Source organism: Erythranthe guttata, chromosome 5, assembly GCF_056151865.1.
Source record: "Erythranthe guttata isolate IM_541 chromosome 5, IM_541, whole genome shotgun sequence".
Lineage (NCBI taxonomy): Eukaryota > Viridiplantae > Streptophyta > Magnoliopsida > Lamiales > Phrymaceae > Erythranthe > Erythranthe guttata.
In genome coordinates this window covers 16,178,171-16,194,043 of record NC_142537.1, presented here as the reverse complement: position 1 = coordinate 16,194,043, position 15,873 = coordinate 16,178,171, and the positions used below count along the sequence as shown (strand labels likewise).

The 15,873-nt window shown below is 34.1% G+C and overlaps 3 protein-coding genes across 5 annotated transcripts; all 3 read right to left on the bottom strand.

The window, feature by feature from the left end:
* Positions 1-309: 309 nt before the first annotated feature.
* On the bottom strand, positions 310-3,342 carry LOC105955147 (putative E3 ubiquitin-protein ligase RHB1A). 3 transcript variants are annotated; one of them, XM_012978851.2, is made up of 5 exons: positions 3,198-3,342; positions 2,154-2,283; positions 1,097-1,526; positions 896-1,005; positions 310-778 (listed from the first exon to the last, which is right to left on the bottom strand). In XM_012978851.2, the coding sequence occupies exons 2-5, from the start codon at positions 2,217-2,219 to the stop codon at positions 746-748; spliced, it is 639 nt and encodes a 212-aa protein (XP_012834305.1). In that variant the 5' UTR covers positions 2,220-2,283; positions 3,198-3,342; the 3' UTR covers positions 310-745. The 3 variants fall into 3 exon arrangements, with proteins under 3 accessions (XP_012834305.1, XP_088673907.1, XP_088673908.1); XM_088817781.1 differs by having other exon boundaries at positions 2,989-3,205; XM_088817782.1 differs by having other exon boundaries at positions 2,400-3,203.
* Positions 3,343-5,469: 2,127 nt separating this feature from the next.
* LOC105956899 (hypothetical protein) lies at positions 5,470-8,509 on the bottom strand. Its single transcript, XM_012980808.2, has 7 exons — positions 8,177-8,509; positions 7,247-7,648; positions 6,891-7,038; positions 6,667-6,803; positions 6,251-6,313; positions 6,019-6,087; positions 5,470-5,871 (listed from the first exon to the last, which is right to left on the bottom strand). Exons 2-7 carry the CDS (start codon positions 7,436-7,438, stop codon positions 5,797-5,799), a joined length of 684 nt encoding a protein of 227 aa, XP_012836262.1. The 5' UTR covers positions 7,439-7,648; positions 8,177-8,509; the 3' UTR covers positions 5,470-5,796.
* Positions 8,510-11,994: 3,485 nt separating this feature from the next.
* On the bottom strand, positions 11,995-15,312 carry LOC105956900 (serine/arginine-rich splicing factor SR45a). The gene is made up of 7 exons (XM_012980810.2): positions 15,212-15,312; positions 14,749-14,765; positions 14,428-14,541; positions 13,863-13,974; positions 13,200-13,349; positions 12,476-12,539; positions 11,995-12,339 (listed from the first exon to the last, which is right to left on the bottom strand). The coding sequence occupies exons 2-7, from the start codon at positions 14,763-14,765 to the stop codon at positions 12,173-12,175; spliced, it is 624 nt and encodes a 207-aa protein (XP_012836264.2). The 5' UTR covers positions 15,212-15,312; the 3' UTR covers positions 11,995-12,172.
* Positions 15,313-15,873: the final 561 nt, after the last annotated feature.

Sequence of the window (15,873 nt, the reverse complement as noted above, 5' to 3'; positions counted from 1 at the left end):
TTATTATTACTCTTAATTAGTTGTTGAGAGACGATTACTGGTGAATCAACTAATCAGAGGGAGTGATTAAGTTTATATATATATATATATATTTTTTTTTTTTTCTGAGCATTTATGCATATTTATTGGTTTTTTTCAGATTTGAATTTTTGCAACCTAAAAATATCGTCGTGATAGAAAAATGTTGCGGAACTTTGCCAGGGACTCGAAAAGAGAATCATCCAGACAGACTGTAAGAAACGCAGAAAGTAACGGTAAGAGAGAAGCTGCAAATCGGTGTAAGAAACACAGAAAGTAACGGTAAGAGAGAAGCTGCAAATCGGTGTCGCCCAATTCTATAAATGAGACTGCAGTTCATAAACATTTTTACCTCTGTACAAATAAATCCATTCAACAATAATAACTACATAAAAGCTCGTATTTTCATTCTCACACCTATATATAAAACTAATATCTCGTCACTTCATCCAAACATATTTTCATTTTATACACAAAAACCAAAACATTTCAAAATTCTCATTAGCAATTGTGAGAATGAAAAATCCCATTAGAATACCTTATTTATCCTTTTCTTTTTAAAACCAATTTTTCATGGGTTAAAATATTTCTTCAGATTCCTTCTTTCTTTTCTTTTCTTCCATATTTGCCCTTAATCGGGAAATCTTCTCAAATTCGAAGCAAACGAATAGAAGGGATATCTTAAGAGACTCCATTGATCATTTCATCAACTGCAACATTTTACTAACTACACTCCTCCAACAGGACTGATAACCATTAGCTGCATCCGATAAAAAACAAACATAATTTTACGTGTGCTTTTGGGATAAGAAAACATGTTATTAGAAAAAGAAGTCGAATCCGATAAATCATAATATTGCGCAGCAATTAAGTAAACCTGATCACACACAGCACATGTGTCGCTTCTTTCCATCCATTCAAGAATACAACCAAGGTGAAAATGATGGTCGCATTTAGTGATGATTTTAGGGTTCTCCGCATCATATTCTGTAAAGAGAGCAGACGAGTCATGCTCGAATAACCGAAAATTAAAATAATAAATATTAAAGTAAACATAAGCAGGTAGTTTTTATTGAACCTTCAAGACAAGTGGGGCAAATATCATCCTCATCTTGTAGTGGTGGAACGACGGATTTGCTGGACTTTTTAAGTTCATCATCCGAACTTTTGTCTTCCATTTCTTTCGATGTTTCCAACTTGCTATTTATTTCCGACTTTTCATCAGATTCTAGGTCCTTTGCCTTAATCTCAAACGTGCTCTCAGCGTTAGCGGCTTCAATAGACTCCACGTTAGTTGTTTCAGATACTGCTTCATTATTATTATATCCAGATCTTTCTCGATTGGTTGGTGGTGTTTGTGGGCGTCCTGCATAAGTTTCGTAAGGTATAGGTGCGGGAGGTGGTTGATATGTGTCTAAAAGAGAGGTGTCTAGATTTGTATCAACCAATAGCCCTGTCGATAGAGCGTCTACTGTTGTATGGTGAGGCGGTAATTCCGACACTGGATACTGCAAACGATGTCAGTAAATAAAATGTCACAGTAATATAAATCAGCAGAGATAATTACGCAATTGGAAACTATTTTCAGCAAAAGAAAACACAAACACACACACCAAATAGCCCTATTGTAAACAGATGAGAGAAAATGATTCATTCTCATTGATTTAATCCACCATACAATACATCTATATATGTATATATACAACTTAAGAAAGACTAAGTTAGGAAAGAATCAATCTAATTACAATCTATAACACCTATAAACATCAGTATCGAGAAGAAAAGATTTAGAATCATAATCTTGGTTCCACAGCTTTAGTCCTGGATCTGTTCCTAGTAATCTCGGCCAACGATTATAGTCGCAATTTCATAAATTTGGCAAGAGATTACAATGGGCTCCCAATATTTAGAAATAATTAAATTAACCCGCCCGTCATTAGTTAAGTTTGACCAACCCCACACGGATCAACAGGCAATTCGATTTCAGTTAACTGTAATGTTAACTCAACGTTAGCTAAAGAAGTGCTGCTTTCATCAAAATATTGACTTATCTTTTTCTTCCATTACACAAGTAAGCAGAATGAAAACAAAAGAAAAACCTAAGCAAAGCTTAACCGACAAGATATAGAACTCACATGAAAGAACGGTGTCGACCTATGAAGTTCGGTACTGGCAGATGCACAGCAGCAACAACCTCCCATCTCTATAGAATTATCTCTCTCATCTACCTGAAGCAGCAGCCGTAGCGATCATTGTTTCCCTTCTCTACAGAAAATATAACAAAACCGTCAATTAAAGAACCAATACAGTTTAATAATTGACAGCAATACTCAGTCATGAAAATACTAAAATTACGTTTTTTTTTTCCTCGTTAACATTACCCTAAGCAGAATAAGGGAATCGATATCAACAAGAACGAAATGCACGATGAAATTGCTGGACACGCGCCTACACAGCCAGCCAGGAAGAATTTTCCGTATTTCATATATATATATATTCCAAAGGTTGAAAGTGGAAAACAACCATCGATTTGACTAAAGGGTTTGATCAATTTATAATAGTATAACAACTCCATAATTACTAGAGATAAACGAACTACAGAGTGGTTACAACACATTTGAAGTTCGATCGAGACCGAGCCCATTTTAACAGACGATCAAAATCAATCAGACACTAAAAATACCGAAAGAAATTGTTTGACTAATTAATCACATCTCATAGCAACTTAGATAAAAAAAAATAATAGAACTGTAATCTCTATTATTCCAAAATATCAATCATCAAACCCAATCAAACATAATTAACAACTCATTAAACCACAGAATAAGATTGAAATAACAAATTAGCTCCATAACGATAAATTAATAAATTTAAATAACCAGCACCATAATCATGGCAAATTTCCCACACATAAAAAAAATAAAATAAAAAAAAAACCGCAGACACAGAATTTTCTATGGATTCAATTACATATCGAGATCTCGACAAAAATTCGCAGCCACAAACCATCTGTACAGTACTAAATAGAGGTAATCAAACAATTGAATTCGTCCGTCTTCAATAGAGGCAGTTCTATATATATACAGCGCGAGTATACTGTATATACACGCGCGCGCATACAAATATATGTATTTATACCGACACAAGATATACGTATAGGTGTGTGTATGTATACATACCTCTTTGCGGGGACTGAATTAGCAGAGATGCCACACTGCTGAAAGGACGACTGTGTGTGTGTGTGTGTGTGTGTGAGAGAGAGAGAGAAGAGTTGGAAATGCAACAATTTAATTAGATAACGCTTTCCACTAATAAAGTCTCGAGTAATATAAGTTTAAGGTTTGTTTGGTTAGTTTGTTAATTAATATAATAAAGTTTGAATAAATATATTTTGTTCAATAAGGTACGAGCTCGATTTTAAAAAAAATAATAATAAAATAGGAAATATAAAATTAAGTTATTTGAACTCCATTCATGTTTAATTCGATCGGCCTTCGTTCGAACTCGACTTTATTGCTTTATTAAATCAAGCTCAAACACGACTTTAGAAGCTCGTTAAAAGTTAGCTTAATTCCACTTTGCACTTTTGAAATATAATATTTTGACAATTTGCACCCCTAAAAAAATTAATAGCATTTTATTCCATTAAAATACAATAAAATTATGCACAATGCACCCCAAAATGATTTTGTAAGAGTTAATTAAGCATGTTTAAACTATTAATCTTTTTAGTGGTATTTTTTCAAGGGTCAAAATAGTAAATCAAAATATAATTTGCCTCCACCATTCAACCTAATTCAAATCGTATAAAGTGTAAAAAAAATTAACCAATCAAATTATTTGATAGGTATGTCTTTAATCTTTATTCGATTTGTTTTTCACCCATAAGTTTGCCACGTGGGCTGTGTAAAAAGTAAATCAAATGTTTGACATTGCACTAGAGTATTTTAAGTCTTAAGCGTAACTTTAAATTGTGATTTTGAAAATTATTTTTGGTTGGATAAATAAATTTTAAATAAGAACTTCAATCCACTATAATAAGTTGTTTAAACTTATTTGGATGATTTTATAGTAAACTTTACTTTAATTTTTAAGCACCTATTCAAGTTTATTGAAAGAATCAATGACATTAAATTCGTGATGGAAATGTAACGATGGAGTAAATTGTTGAATATAAGCAGTATCACAAGACTATTAAAGATCATTTCTTCTCGGGCGTGGCACTATTCTCGGAATGGACGTTTTACGGTAAGATCATGGTACCATAATACTTTGGCAAGTCGGTTGGTTGTGAGGGGCGACCTTGGGGGACAAGAATCGAGCAGCGGCGAAGTTCACAGGAAATGGGAAAAGATTTTGGGTCTCTCTTTACCCCCCAAAATCCGATCTTTCTTATGGAGGGCGTACTCAAACATATTACCAACGAGCGCCGAGTTGTTGTCGGGCGGAAAATTATCAGCTCACCTGCTTGCGCAGCCAATGTGGGAAAGATCGAGAGACATTGTTGCACATCATTCAAGAATGTAGGGGCATGGAAAAAGCGCGGGCATCATATACTTTCAAGCTCAACGAAACAAAAAAAATCTTATTAATGTGGCATCTCCGATCTGGTTACTTGGCGCAAATTATATATGGAATCATGTCGGCAAGCGCAGTCAGCGTCAAGTGTGCTGAGAAAGACTATACACCCGTCGTCTTGGATCCCACCACCGGAAAGAACGGTCAAAATCAATTACGATGAAGCATTTTTTTTATGGCGAAGAGAGCATTATACAATGCATGTCTATGGTCTCGCACGTGTAGCATCTAACTCCCCGGGCCCCAATAAGATTTTCAAATCCGCCAAAACCCTAAAATATTCACTCACCTCAACCTTGTACAACAAAATCATTGTAGGCCCCACCAATTTGGCACCTCACTCTAATTTTACGTAAAAACTATAAAGAAAGGGACCCTCCAACAAATCCAATTGATTAATCAAATCAATGATATTTATTAATAATATATACTAACTATATCTTCGTTATTTAAAAAAAAAATAATTAATTTGAGACAATTGGAGATGGGCAAGAAAAAAACAACATAATTCCAGTTGGTGGGCATTTAGTATACCCTGTCCCTACACATCTCATCCAACCTAAATTTCAAACTCCAAACAACAGCCTGCTTTATACTTTTAATATAAACACATAACCCCCACAGCATTCCGACTTGGTAAATAATCATGCTCATTAGGAAGATAATTTTTTTTTAAAGTACAAGGGAGTTTATGTGCTTATATTAAAATACGAGGGGGGCATGTGCAGAAAACTCAAACCTCAGGGGGCAAGTGCTATTTACCTATTTATTTATTTCCTAATTATGTAAGATTGTCATGCAAAACAGCGACAAGAAAAACATAATCCAAGAATAAATGTCTTTGACGATAATACATTTATTTAGGCCGAAATATTTAAAACTAATAATAAATATAATCAACCACATTAAACATTAATTAATTGCACCGTATAAAGAGCACAATATAATTAAATGGCCATAATACAGAGGTTAGTGTTGAAGATCATAAAAAAAGCTCTCTCTCTCTCTCACACACACACACACACACCTGGTCTCTCTATCTCTTTCTCTCTCTACACTAGTAGTTAAATTTAACTAGAGATGGAAATAAGTAGTAGTACTAGGGAGTTAGGATTATCCTTCAGTATATGTACTAGTAGCTAGATACATTTTATATTACAGGCATTTAAGAAACTCATGATTCACCTTTTTTGCAGTTACTCAATTCGCGCCGACTGAATGTAGTCTCTTGGCCGCTCGGATAAATTCCACAATCACTTGTAACTCGTCCACGCGCTATTGTACCAAAAAGGGGCAAATGCATTCGGTTATTTTTATTCTTTGAAATCTCAACTTTGTGCCTGTGATTTAATTACTTGTATAAATTGTGTGTGTGTGTGTGTGTGTGTGTTTGTGTGATTGTGTGTGAGAATATGTAGACACCTGTGATGAAAAATGTTGTTGGATGGCATGAACCAGCTGCTCCTTTGTAGGGTTAGGACTAATATGTGCCTGCAAGAATGTCATAATATGAATGGTAGGTTCTGTGTGTGTGTGTGTGTGTGTGAGAGAGAGAGAGAGAGAGAGAGAGAGAGAGAGAGAGAGAGAGAGAGAGAGAGAGAGAGAGAGAGAGAGAGAGAGAGAGAGAGAGAGAGAGAGAGAGAGAGGCACCCACGAGATGGAAGGTTCGCGTATATCTCCATAATGATCCAGTTCCAAGCTTCGCCAAATTAACTCTCTGACCAAAGTATAAATAACATAATCAGGTAGACAAACAGGAAGTCGCGAAATTCATTAGATAAAGTTTCATCAAATTCGAAAGTCAACATACAAAAATTGATGTTATTGAAAATTATTTTTATTTGGAAGGATATCAAATCAATGCCGACATATTTATAAAATTTTGTCAATACAATTTGCAAGATTTTCATTATCTTTGTTATTTTCACATACCCAATTGTGCAACGGCTTCGTTCAGTAATGTCAGTTCAAAGATGCAGTATTTTATTTTGCATAAACAAGCATCGATCAAGAATATCGACACAGAAGAAGTTAAATTATCTGTCAAATTGCCGTTTTAATTGGGCTTACCAATTTGGTTCCGTTACATTTGGACAGAACTTCTCTGCAATTACTGCGATTCACCGACTTTGTGGATGCAGATGGCGACCACGGTCTGCTATACCGAACTCTAGGCTTGCTGATCTTACTGAAGTGAAAGGCGGAAGCTGATTAAAAGAGAAGAACAAAGTTAGTTTCGTAAAAGAAATTTTTAATTAAAGAAAATATTGGATTAGGCCTTGATATAAACTTACAAAAGCGATGATCGTCCTTCTCGACAATATCAGAGCCACTGCTCGAATAATCAAATTCGTAATCATCGTCTTCTTCGTTCCCGGTAGGATGTTCTAACACACTCAAAGCATTTCTTTGGAGCTTCACCTCAACCCCGTTCTTCAGGACCTTTTCAATATGTCGAAGATATTTTAAAGTAACAATAAAAAACAAATTATACACACACACACACACACACACACACACACACACACACACACACACACACACACACACACACACACACACACACACACACACACACACACGTACATTAAAATAGGAAGTGATAAACGAAAACAAATCAAATAATTTATAACGCGAAGAAATTATATACCAGCCAATGCCAACCACCAAGCCCGACAGCCTTCTTGACAACACCCTGCAGACCCACCAAAACACTCTTTGTTCGGTTATTACCGGTCACGACAACCTTTGTATGCCTCGGAAGAACCGACAGCTCTTCATCGCCACTTTCGTCCCGAAAAGGCGATAATACCCTCGATGGGCAAGATTCTGTCTCCAGCATTCTCACTTTCAACCAATAGAAGCTATCCACACAAAAACGAATCCAGAAACGAATGTTGCTAATCGGAAAAAAGGCTGCTTTGTTTGTAATTTTTGAAGTTGAATTTCAAGATTCATCGGATCATCGTGATTGCTCCGGTAGGAAGAATCGCACTTTTTAGTAGCAATTGAAGAATCTTTAACCACATCCAAAATCTAAAATCTCCGAATCCTGTAGAGAAAAAAAATTAAACTATACTGTAAAAACAATAAGGAATACAATGCATTAGAGATAGAAATAGGGAAGATTTTTTGAGTTTGACATTTATACTTTATGGAAGTTATAAATGTAATGCATTAAGTTTTCTGTCATTAATAAATCAAATCATCAAATTAGCGGCCTTAAACATAATTAAATTCAAAAACAAAATCCTCTCTCTCTCTCTCTCTCTCTCTCTCTCTCTCTCTCTAACACACACACACAAACATACAATTACACACACATAATTGTATTGGCTTATATTATCAAATTACATATCACCAATCAAATTACAGAAAAAAGGCACCTGCATTCACTAAAATTATGATTCTTCCAGCAAATTGAGACAGAGGAAAATCACAAATTACGTTAATTAAAAAGGTAAAACAGATAATTAAAATATTTCAAATGAAATTTGAACTTTCGGAATTCAAAAAATTCCAGCAAATTAATGGCATGCAAAATTGCAAACTAACCCCCGAACACTGAATTTCAAAGTACCTGTTATTACGAAAAAAAATGCTGTACGGATGACGAAAATCTCGAGCAGAGTTCTAGAGAGAGAAAGCATTCGGCATGAGTAAACGAATTTGAAGATAAAAAAAATGGCAGGGATCTGAGAGAAATTAAAATACTAATATGCAGTGGAAGTTCAGAGGAGTATTGGATTCTAGAGAGAGAGAGAGAGAGAGAGAGAGCGTGGTGCGTGTTGTGTGTGAGAGAGAAAGTAGCATGAATTAAATGCATACTAACTGTCATTGGAATTGAAGAAAGAGAAAAAAACGACTTGTTACTGGCAAATTGCAGTGAGGGGGTGGCCCACACCGTACGGTTACTGCTGCGATTTTTGTCACCACTTTTTAACCGGTTGACCGGGTCACTCACTGCATGGCTCGGATAATTATTTATTATAAGCCCGTTTGAAATTTTGGTTGGAGTCCGCTCATTTTTTTCCAAGGCAGCTGTACCGCAATTTCCCTTTTTCGATTTTTTTTTTCTTTTTTGTATTTTTTTTTGAAATATATATAATTGGGACAAATAATTCAAAAAGATGTTCCACCTCCTCCGCCGGTGCAATTCATTTACTCCGATCCTCCACCGGCGCCACCACCACTTCCGCCGCAGTCATCAAAGCCGACGCCAGTTTCAGCCTTGTTTGACCTCCGTGGACCGCCGTTACTTTTTGGGGGCAACAGAAGCCCCTCCACCATCAATGTTTTTATTTAGGGAAAATTAAAACAATCCCTATGTATGTATGGCTGAATTATAAAAACCCCTTTTTGTTTGAGTAATTACAATCACCCATCAACTATAAATCTTCTCACACGTCCACCCTTGCAGTTTCAAATTTAGTGGAATATTCGAGATTATATGGAATATTATAATTTTTTTACCTATTTTATCACATTCGAACTTTACATTTTGAAGCAAGATGATCATAATATGTGTTTTTTGGCTTGTATATATCAGATTCTGGTGCATCAGAAACTGTATTTTTACACAAACGAGTACAAGCTAGAGCACATTCCACGAAATGTAGATGATTATGTTGAATTTAACAACATAAGAGTTGAGGTGTAAGAAAAAATCATAGTTGAGGGGTAGATATAATTATCCAAATAAGATTTTTTTTTTTTTTAAATTGACCATACCTCAGGGATGGTTATAATTTACTCTTTTATTTATGTAAATTTCAAACATAAATTAAAATACATTTAGGAGACCTACGTATGAACTAGGAGCAGCTATCTTGCGCGGACACGGAAACACGGACATGGAAACAGGGAACATACACTTGGGAAACTCCATTTTAAAAAAAGTTGAATACGGCAACATATGAAACGCGTAAATAATAAAAATACAAATTACATTCGAGGCATATAAATTTATTTTAGTATGGAATTAACATGTACATAAATATAGAAACACCACTAAAAGTGAAAATGACATATAATATCGAAGATTTTTTACAGCGTGTGCAATTCATAATTTTTATTAAAAATGAAATTTGATTTATTTTGTGTATAAACGCGTTTTCAATTTTTTTATTATCATCAAAAACATCCCGAAACTTTTAAATATTTATGGAAATGACCCTAAAACGTTTCCGATAGGTGTCATGGAGTTTAGGTTTCTAAAGTATTTCCGAAACGTGGAAACGCGTGTGAGTTGAAGTTTCCGTGCATCACTAGGAGTAATACATTCCAACAAAATACTTGTATGCATCAAAAAACCTAAATTCAGCGGGGTAAATGCATTAAAAAGGGACCATTTTATGAGTTTTTCTTTTCGCGTATGGCATCGCCACTCCCTTTGACAACATCCACTAATTTGGAACTTAATTTGAAAGTCATGTTTTGACCCCGGACGTTTTTGGGATGCCGCTATTAACCAACTAATGGCAAGTGCCTTTCCTTGTGTGGATACTATTTCAATGGGAATTTGATTAGTCGATCCACCTACACGTCTTGTTTTTATTGCTATATCAAGAGTTACTCCACGCATTGTTTGACGTAAAACAAATTGTATATTTGTGCGTATTTTTAGAAGCAATTATGATCGTCGTGAATGTTGCTCAAGCGCAATTGACGAAAAAACTACAAATTTCCTCCCTTTCATTTGTATTATCCTCAAAATCCAATAATACGAGTGAAATGGAGTAAACATTGTATATTGTATAGAATGTGTTAGAAAACAAACATTATAGGGGCCAAAAATTTTGTGGCCGATAAAATTAAAGCACCAAAATCAAAAAAAAAAATATTTAATATGGGGCCAAAACTCTATTATTACAATGGAGAATTTTGAATTTTTTTTTAATAAATGTGGGCCCGAGAAAGATTTTCCCATATCTGGCGGAATCTTAAAATCCCCAAACACCGCTCGCAGGGGACCAAGTTTGGATTCTTACTCTAATTTTACGTAAGAGAAAGAGACCCTCCAATTAATGTTTAATATTAATATTAATAATAAAGTTTAGATAATGTTTCTTAAAACAAAATAAAAATTAAAAGTCCAATTTTTCTTCACACCAAAATATATCAACATCCCCGCCATTTTCTTGACAGCCTGTCTCTCAATAACTAACTTCATTTAATCCAATTATTTAGTATTCTAACATTTGTTTTAAGTATTATATATATTCATGGAAAAACAACAAATGTCCTCAAATTATGTATATTTTCTGGGTCCGGACTAATATTTCATTTTAAATTAAAAGTCAGCGGCATGTCTGGCTGACTCTGGCCTTATTTTTAAATAAATAAATAAATTGTAGAAGTGTAAAAAAACACAAAAGTAATTTTGTTTTAAAAGGAAAATAGACAATTTACATTGAAACCCGGACAATTGCCTTGTCCGGTCCGGCCAGTTGAGTCGGTTAAACCGCAAACAATTGCCTTGTCCAATCCGGTTTGACCAAAACCAAAATCGAAATCGAAACCTAAAACTGGTTAGACTGGTTGAACCGTAATATTGAAATCCGAGTGAAAATTGTGCTTTTTTTGCACAAAATTGTATTTTTTTTTTATATAAAAACAAACAAATAAAATTGCTGAAAGGACATTTTGGCAAAACGATTTCTTTTTATTGCCCAGTTGAAAAAAAATCAAAATAATTGAAATTGGAAAAATGTTATCTTTTTATTATAATATTTGAAATGATTCGGTGTGATATGTGTGTGAAAAAAAAAAAGTTCGATTTACATTTTAATTGGAAATGAGTAACAAGTTAATGTGTGTGAAAGAAAATATAATCTATTTATTAGTATAAATAATTATAAAATAAAAATGAAAAAACAAGTTAGACGGTTAAACCAGTCCAACCGTGATCCAGTATCTTGTCCACATAAACATCTGATCCGATTTTTAAAACATTGATTAAAACCGTGAAAATAGAATATCTGAAATGCCAAATGTCGTTTTTTAGTCATACTGATGTCGTTTCGACTTCAAATGTGAGATTCGCCCCTTTTCCATCTGAATTTGGTAAAAGTCAAAGCACAAAACTTATAGTTCTTCAAGTTGGATTTCTAATCCAACATGAATCAGCTAGGTTGGATTTCGGGTGAAAAAGTTATAAATGAATGAGTCATTCAAAAAACTCAAAACATCAAAGTCGTACTCGATGTTCATTCACTGATGCATAACTCTTTCACTCGACATTCAATCTAGCCGATTCAAGTTGGATTAGAAAACCATCTAAAAAACCTACAAATTTTGTGTTTTGACTCTCACCAAATTCGGACTTAAAAAGAGTCAAAATCACATTTAAAGTCGAAACAGTACTACTAAAATTGAAGCGACGATCGCATCCCCAAATGTTAGAACTCAACTCACATAAGAGAACAAAAGATGTCGTTAAATACAGGTCGCACATCAAAAGGTTATATGGAAAGCAGAGAGTATCCAAACAGAGTACAATAAGGTCTGCCGATTCTTGATCACGAAATTCATACAACATCTTACCTAGGTTAGTCGACATTTAATGTAACTCGTTTTAACGGTCACTATGTCTTCTGCTCGAACTATGATCATTTGACCTTCTGCCGGAACCCCCTCTCTGGTCCTTACGGTCAAAGTCCCTATCCCTATCCCTATCGTATCTCCGCTGAGGCGAGTAACTACGAGATCTTCTCCTACTCCCACTATTTCCTGCGTAACTTCCTAAAAACAGGGATTAAATAAAAGACCTTTATTTAGTAGTGTTTGGTTAGTCCAATAACTTTTATAACGTTTATTTTGTACTTATATTATCTTTTCAGTAATGGTAAGTAATATAAATTGTGTGGTAAAGAGTTACCTCGTGTGTCTTTCGGACCTTGATATGTTCCGGGAGTTGGTGTTCTCCCTCTACTCCTTTTAGCCTACATCCATAAAGACTTGGAACTTAAATTAAGGTCTGAAAACGAAACTTGACCCCACATAATTAAAAAACAAGTATGGTATTTTTATTGTTCGGAAAGAGCAAAAATTTAAAAGTCAGCAGAAATAACAATGTATACATACAAAGTCTTTAATATCCTGAAGATAATAACTACTAATAGTACAATACATAAATCAAAAGACTAATATAATATATCTACATATAAAAGAAAAGGGATGTGATAAATGACGTTTCAGGTTTAATAATACCGTTTCGACTTCAAACGTAATTTTGACAATTTTCGAGTCTGAATTTGGCAAACCTCAAAACATGGAATTTGTCGTTCTTTGAGTTAGCTTTCTAATCCAACTTGAATCACCAAGACTGGAAGCCGGGAGAGAAAGATATGCATGATACAACTTTGATCTTTTGAGTTATCTAAATTCAAAATGCAACTTTGAAACACGATATCCAATCTAGTTGATTCAAGTTGGATTAGAAAGCTAACTCAAAGGACTACAGTTTCCGTGCTTTGAATTTTGCCAAAAAATCAGACTAGAAAATGGCCAAAATCACGTTCGAAGCCGAAAGGGTATTAGTAAAATTGAAATGACATTTAACATTTCAAAAAAACAAGAAAAAACAAGGGGAGAGCAAAAACCTGTTGAACAGTGATCAATCGGCCTTCAAGTACAGATCTGTTGAGGTGCTTAATGCAACGCTCGCCATCCTCATTTGATTCCATAGTAACAAAACCAAATCCACGTGACTCTCTACTATGAGGATCTGTGACCAAATGACAGTCAACAACCTAAGAACAATAAAAAAAGTATTAATAAAAGTTTATTCAAAACATTACCAATCAAATGTAATATGAATAAGGGCAAATTACCAATTCAAAACATTACCAATCAAATAACAGTTCTTACGATGTTTTCCAGCAGTCCAAGTTTGAAATATAACACACATCACCAATCAATTGTAATATAAATAAGGGCAAACTACGGCCACCCCCTGAGGTAAGCCCAAATTACGAAACCTCCCCACATATTTGGATAATTACAACCACCCCCTCAACTATGCATTGTCTTACACGTCCACCCTTACGGTGTCAAATTTACCTACTGAAGGAGACATTTTTTCATAAGACAGTACATAGTTAAGGGGGTGGTTGTAATTATCCGAACAGGAAGGTTTTTTTTTTCCGTAATTTGGACTTACCTAGGGGGTGGCTGTAATTTGTAATATAAATAAATAAATAATTCATAAGAGAAAGCGTTGGATTTCAAATATTTAATCAAATTAAGGCATGATACGGGTGTACCTTTCCTTCACGGCTGAAATACTTCTTAAGTTCACTTTCAGTAACCCTCGTAGATAGACCAGTCACATAAAGATTATTCCCGGGATTAGAAGCACCCTCAGAATCACGGCTCCTGAAATGATGTAACTTTTTGTAATCCAACTTATAGTACATGTTAATTTTGCTATCTCATATTGAATAATTATCGTTTTTTCGATAAGGAATATATTCATTTTGACATGATTTCCCCCCAAATTTTCAGTATACACTTTTCTCCTTCAAGCTCGTCTAGTTATTTATACTCCGGCATTACTTAAAACTTTATTTGAAAGAAAATTCGACGAACTTGTAAATACGACACATACGAAAAATGCATGTATAAGTATAGTATACTGTTCTTATATCTCTAATTATTTTTCCTAAATGTTTACAAAGAATGCAATCAAAGAACATTTTACGTTTGCAAAGCAATTAATCGATGCCGTACGTATTTTGACTTTTAATTGAAATTTCACCCCCCTAGTATCCAAAAAACCCGGTTTCGCCCCTGCTCTAACATGAGCTATTTGACACAAAGGAACTATACCTGGAACGACTTCTTCGTGACCTAGGTAACGAACTCGACCTACGACCTGTACGCGGTGGCGGAGGGGAGGAGCTACGCGGTGGTGGAGGGGAGGGGCTGGGAGGTGAAGATGACCTTGCAACATAAAAATCACCAAAAATGAACTATGTGCCAAGATATTACATATTCCAATATTATATATATATATATATATATATATATATATATATATATATATATATATATATATATATATATATATATATATATATATATATATATATATATATATATATATATATATATATATATATATATATAACAGGGGAATTAGGAATTCACCTTCCATCCTTAGCCATCTGCATAATTTGAAGGGGAGAAAAAAAGATTAATAGAATAATTGTGATAATTGTGATTGAGAAAATACAATATGATTTACAAATTGAAAAAAAACCCTAATTTAATGTGTGATTCAGAAGGATTGGCAGTATATCTATAAAATGCAACACACACACACACACACAAAATTAACGAAGGATTGAAACAGATTCGCATAGTTGCAGAAAAGCAAGCAAGCCCAAACAGCAACAAAAAAAAAAACTAATACAGGAAACGAAATTCTTATAATTTAGCGCATACAGAAGAACAGTAAATTGTGTTCCAACTGAACTCAGAAAAAAAAAAAAAAAAAACCGATGAATCTCATCACCAAGTAAGAAATAATATGCCGAAATAAAAATTATACGAGCTATTGCCAGCAAAATTCGAAATTCAGTAAGCATTTGCATTTAGAGCTGAAGCTGACCGTTGATTGGAAGAGACAAATTCAAAAAAAAATTGAAGAGAGAGAGAGATAGAGAGAGAGAGAGAGAGAGAGAGAGAGAGAGAGTCTGCAGAAAAAGCCCTAAACTAAAAGTTGCTAAAAACGACGACAGATAATGTAATTGCGTTCTTTGAATTTCTGCTTGATTTCCGCTTTTGCTCCCACCTAACGTTGTTTATATTTTTTCATATTTATTATTCGGTAAATATTTGAGTGAACGTTGTTAGAACTAGATGAGAAGTTTAATTAAAATTTGTTTCACATTCTTTATCAAAATTTCTTTAAAAAATGCCCCTTCATTTACAAATTCGAAATTACATCAAATTGTAAATATTCTATGATGTACTAAGGTGTACTATAGTATTATTTAATATTTTTAATTTGCATTTAGCATTTTTGTTATTTTATTATTTTTTTACGCGGAATACGTTTCTCTTTTTGTTTTTTTTCATTACTATTAGAATCTATTTTTTTTCTTTTTTTTTCTACACAATATTGAAAATTATGATTTTTTTAATTCTTTTTCCCGGTCGTAATCATCTGCAGACACCCGTAGTTTCGTTTTTGTAAAATAATACAGCAGATTTTAAAAAATACTATGGTATGTTATGGTACGCTATGGTATACTACGGTATATTGTGGTG

Bases quoted from the DNA above. Each gene is read 5' to 3' on its own strand.
- LOC105956899 (XM_012980808.2), bottom strand. From the start codon at position 7,438: ATGCTGGAGACAGAATCTTGCCCATCGAGGGTATTATCGCCTTTTCGG. The intron at 7,039-7,246 runs GTATATAATTTC...CATATTGAAAAG, and splicing joins TTGGTGGTTGGCATTGGCTG to GTCCTGAAGAACGGGGTTGA. The intron at 6,314-6,666 runs GTAAGCCCAATT...TACTTTGGTCAG, and splicing joins AATGTAACGGAACCAAATTG to AGAGTTAATTTGGCGAAGCT.
- LOC105955147 (XM_012978851.2), bottom strand. From the start codon at position 2,219: ATGGGAGGTTGTTGCTGCTGTGCATCTGCCAGTACCGAACTTCATAGG. The intron at 1,527-2,153 runs GTGAGTTCTATA...CATCGTTTGCAG, and splicing joins GGTCGACACCGTTCTTTCAT to TATCCAGTGTCGGAATTACC. The intron at 1,006-1,096 runs GTTCAATAAAAA...CTCTCTTTACAG, and splicing joins TTGCCCCACTTGTCTTGAAG to AATATGATGCGGAGAACCCT.
- LOC105956900 (XM_012980810.2), bottom strand. The intron at 13,350-13,862 runs GTACACCCGTAT...TATTGTTCTTAG, and splicing joins ATTTCAGCCGTGAAGGAAAG to GTTGTTGACTGTCATTTGGT. The intron at 12,340-12,475 runs GTAACTCTTTAC...CCCTGTTTTTAG, and splicing joins AGGTCCGAAAGACACACGAG to GAAGTTACGCAGGAAATAGT.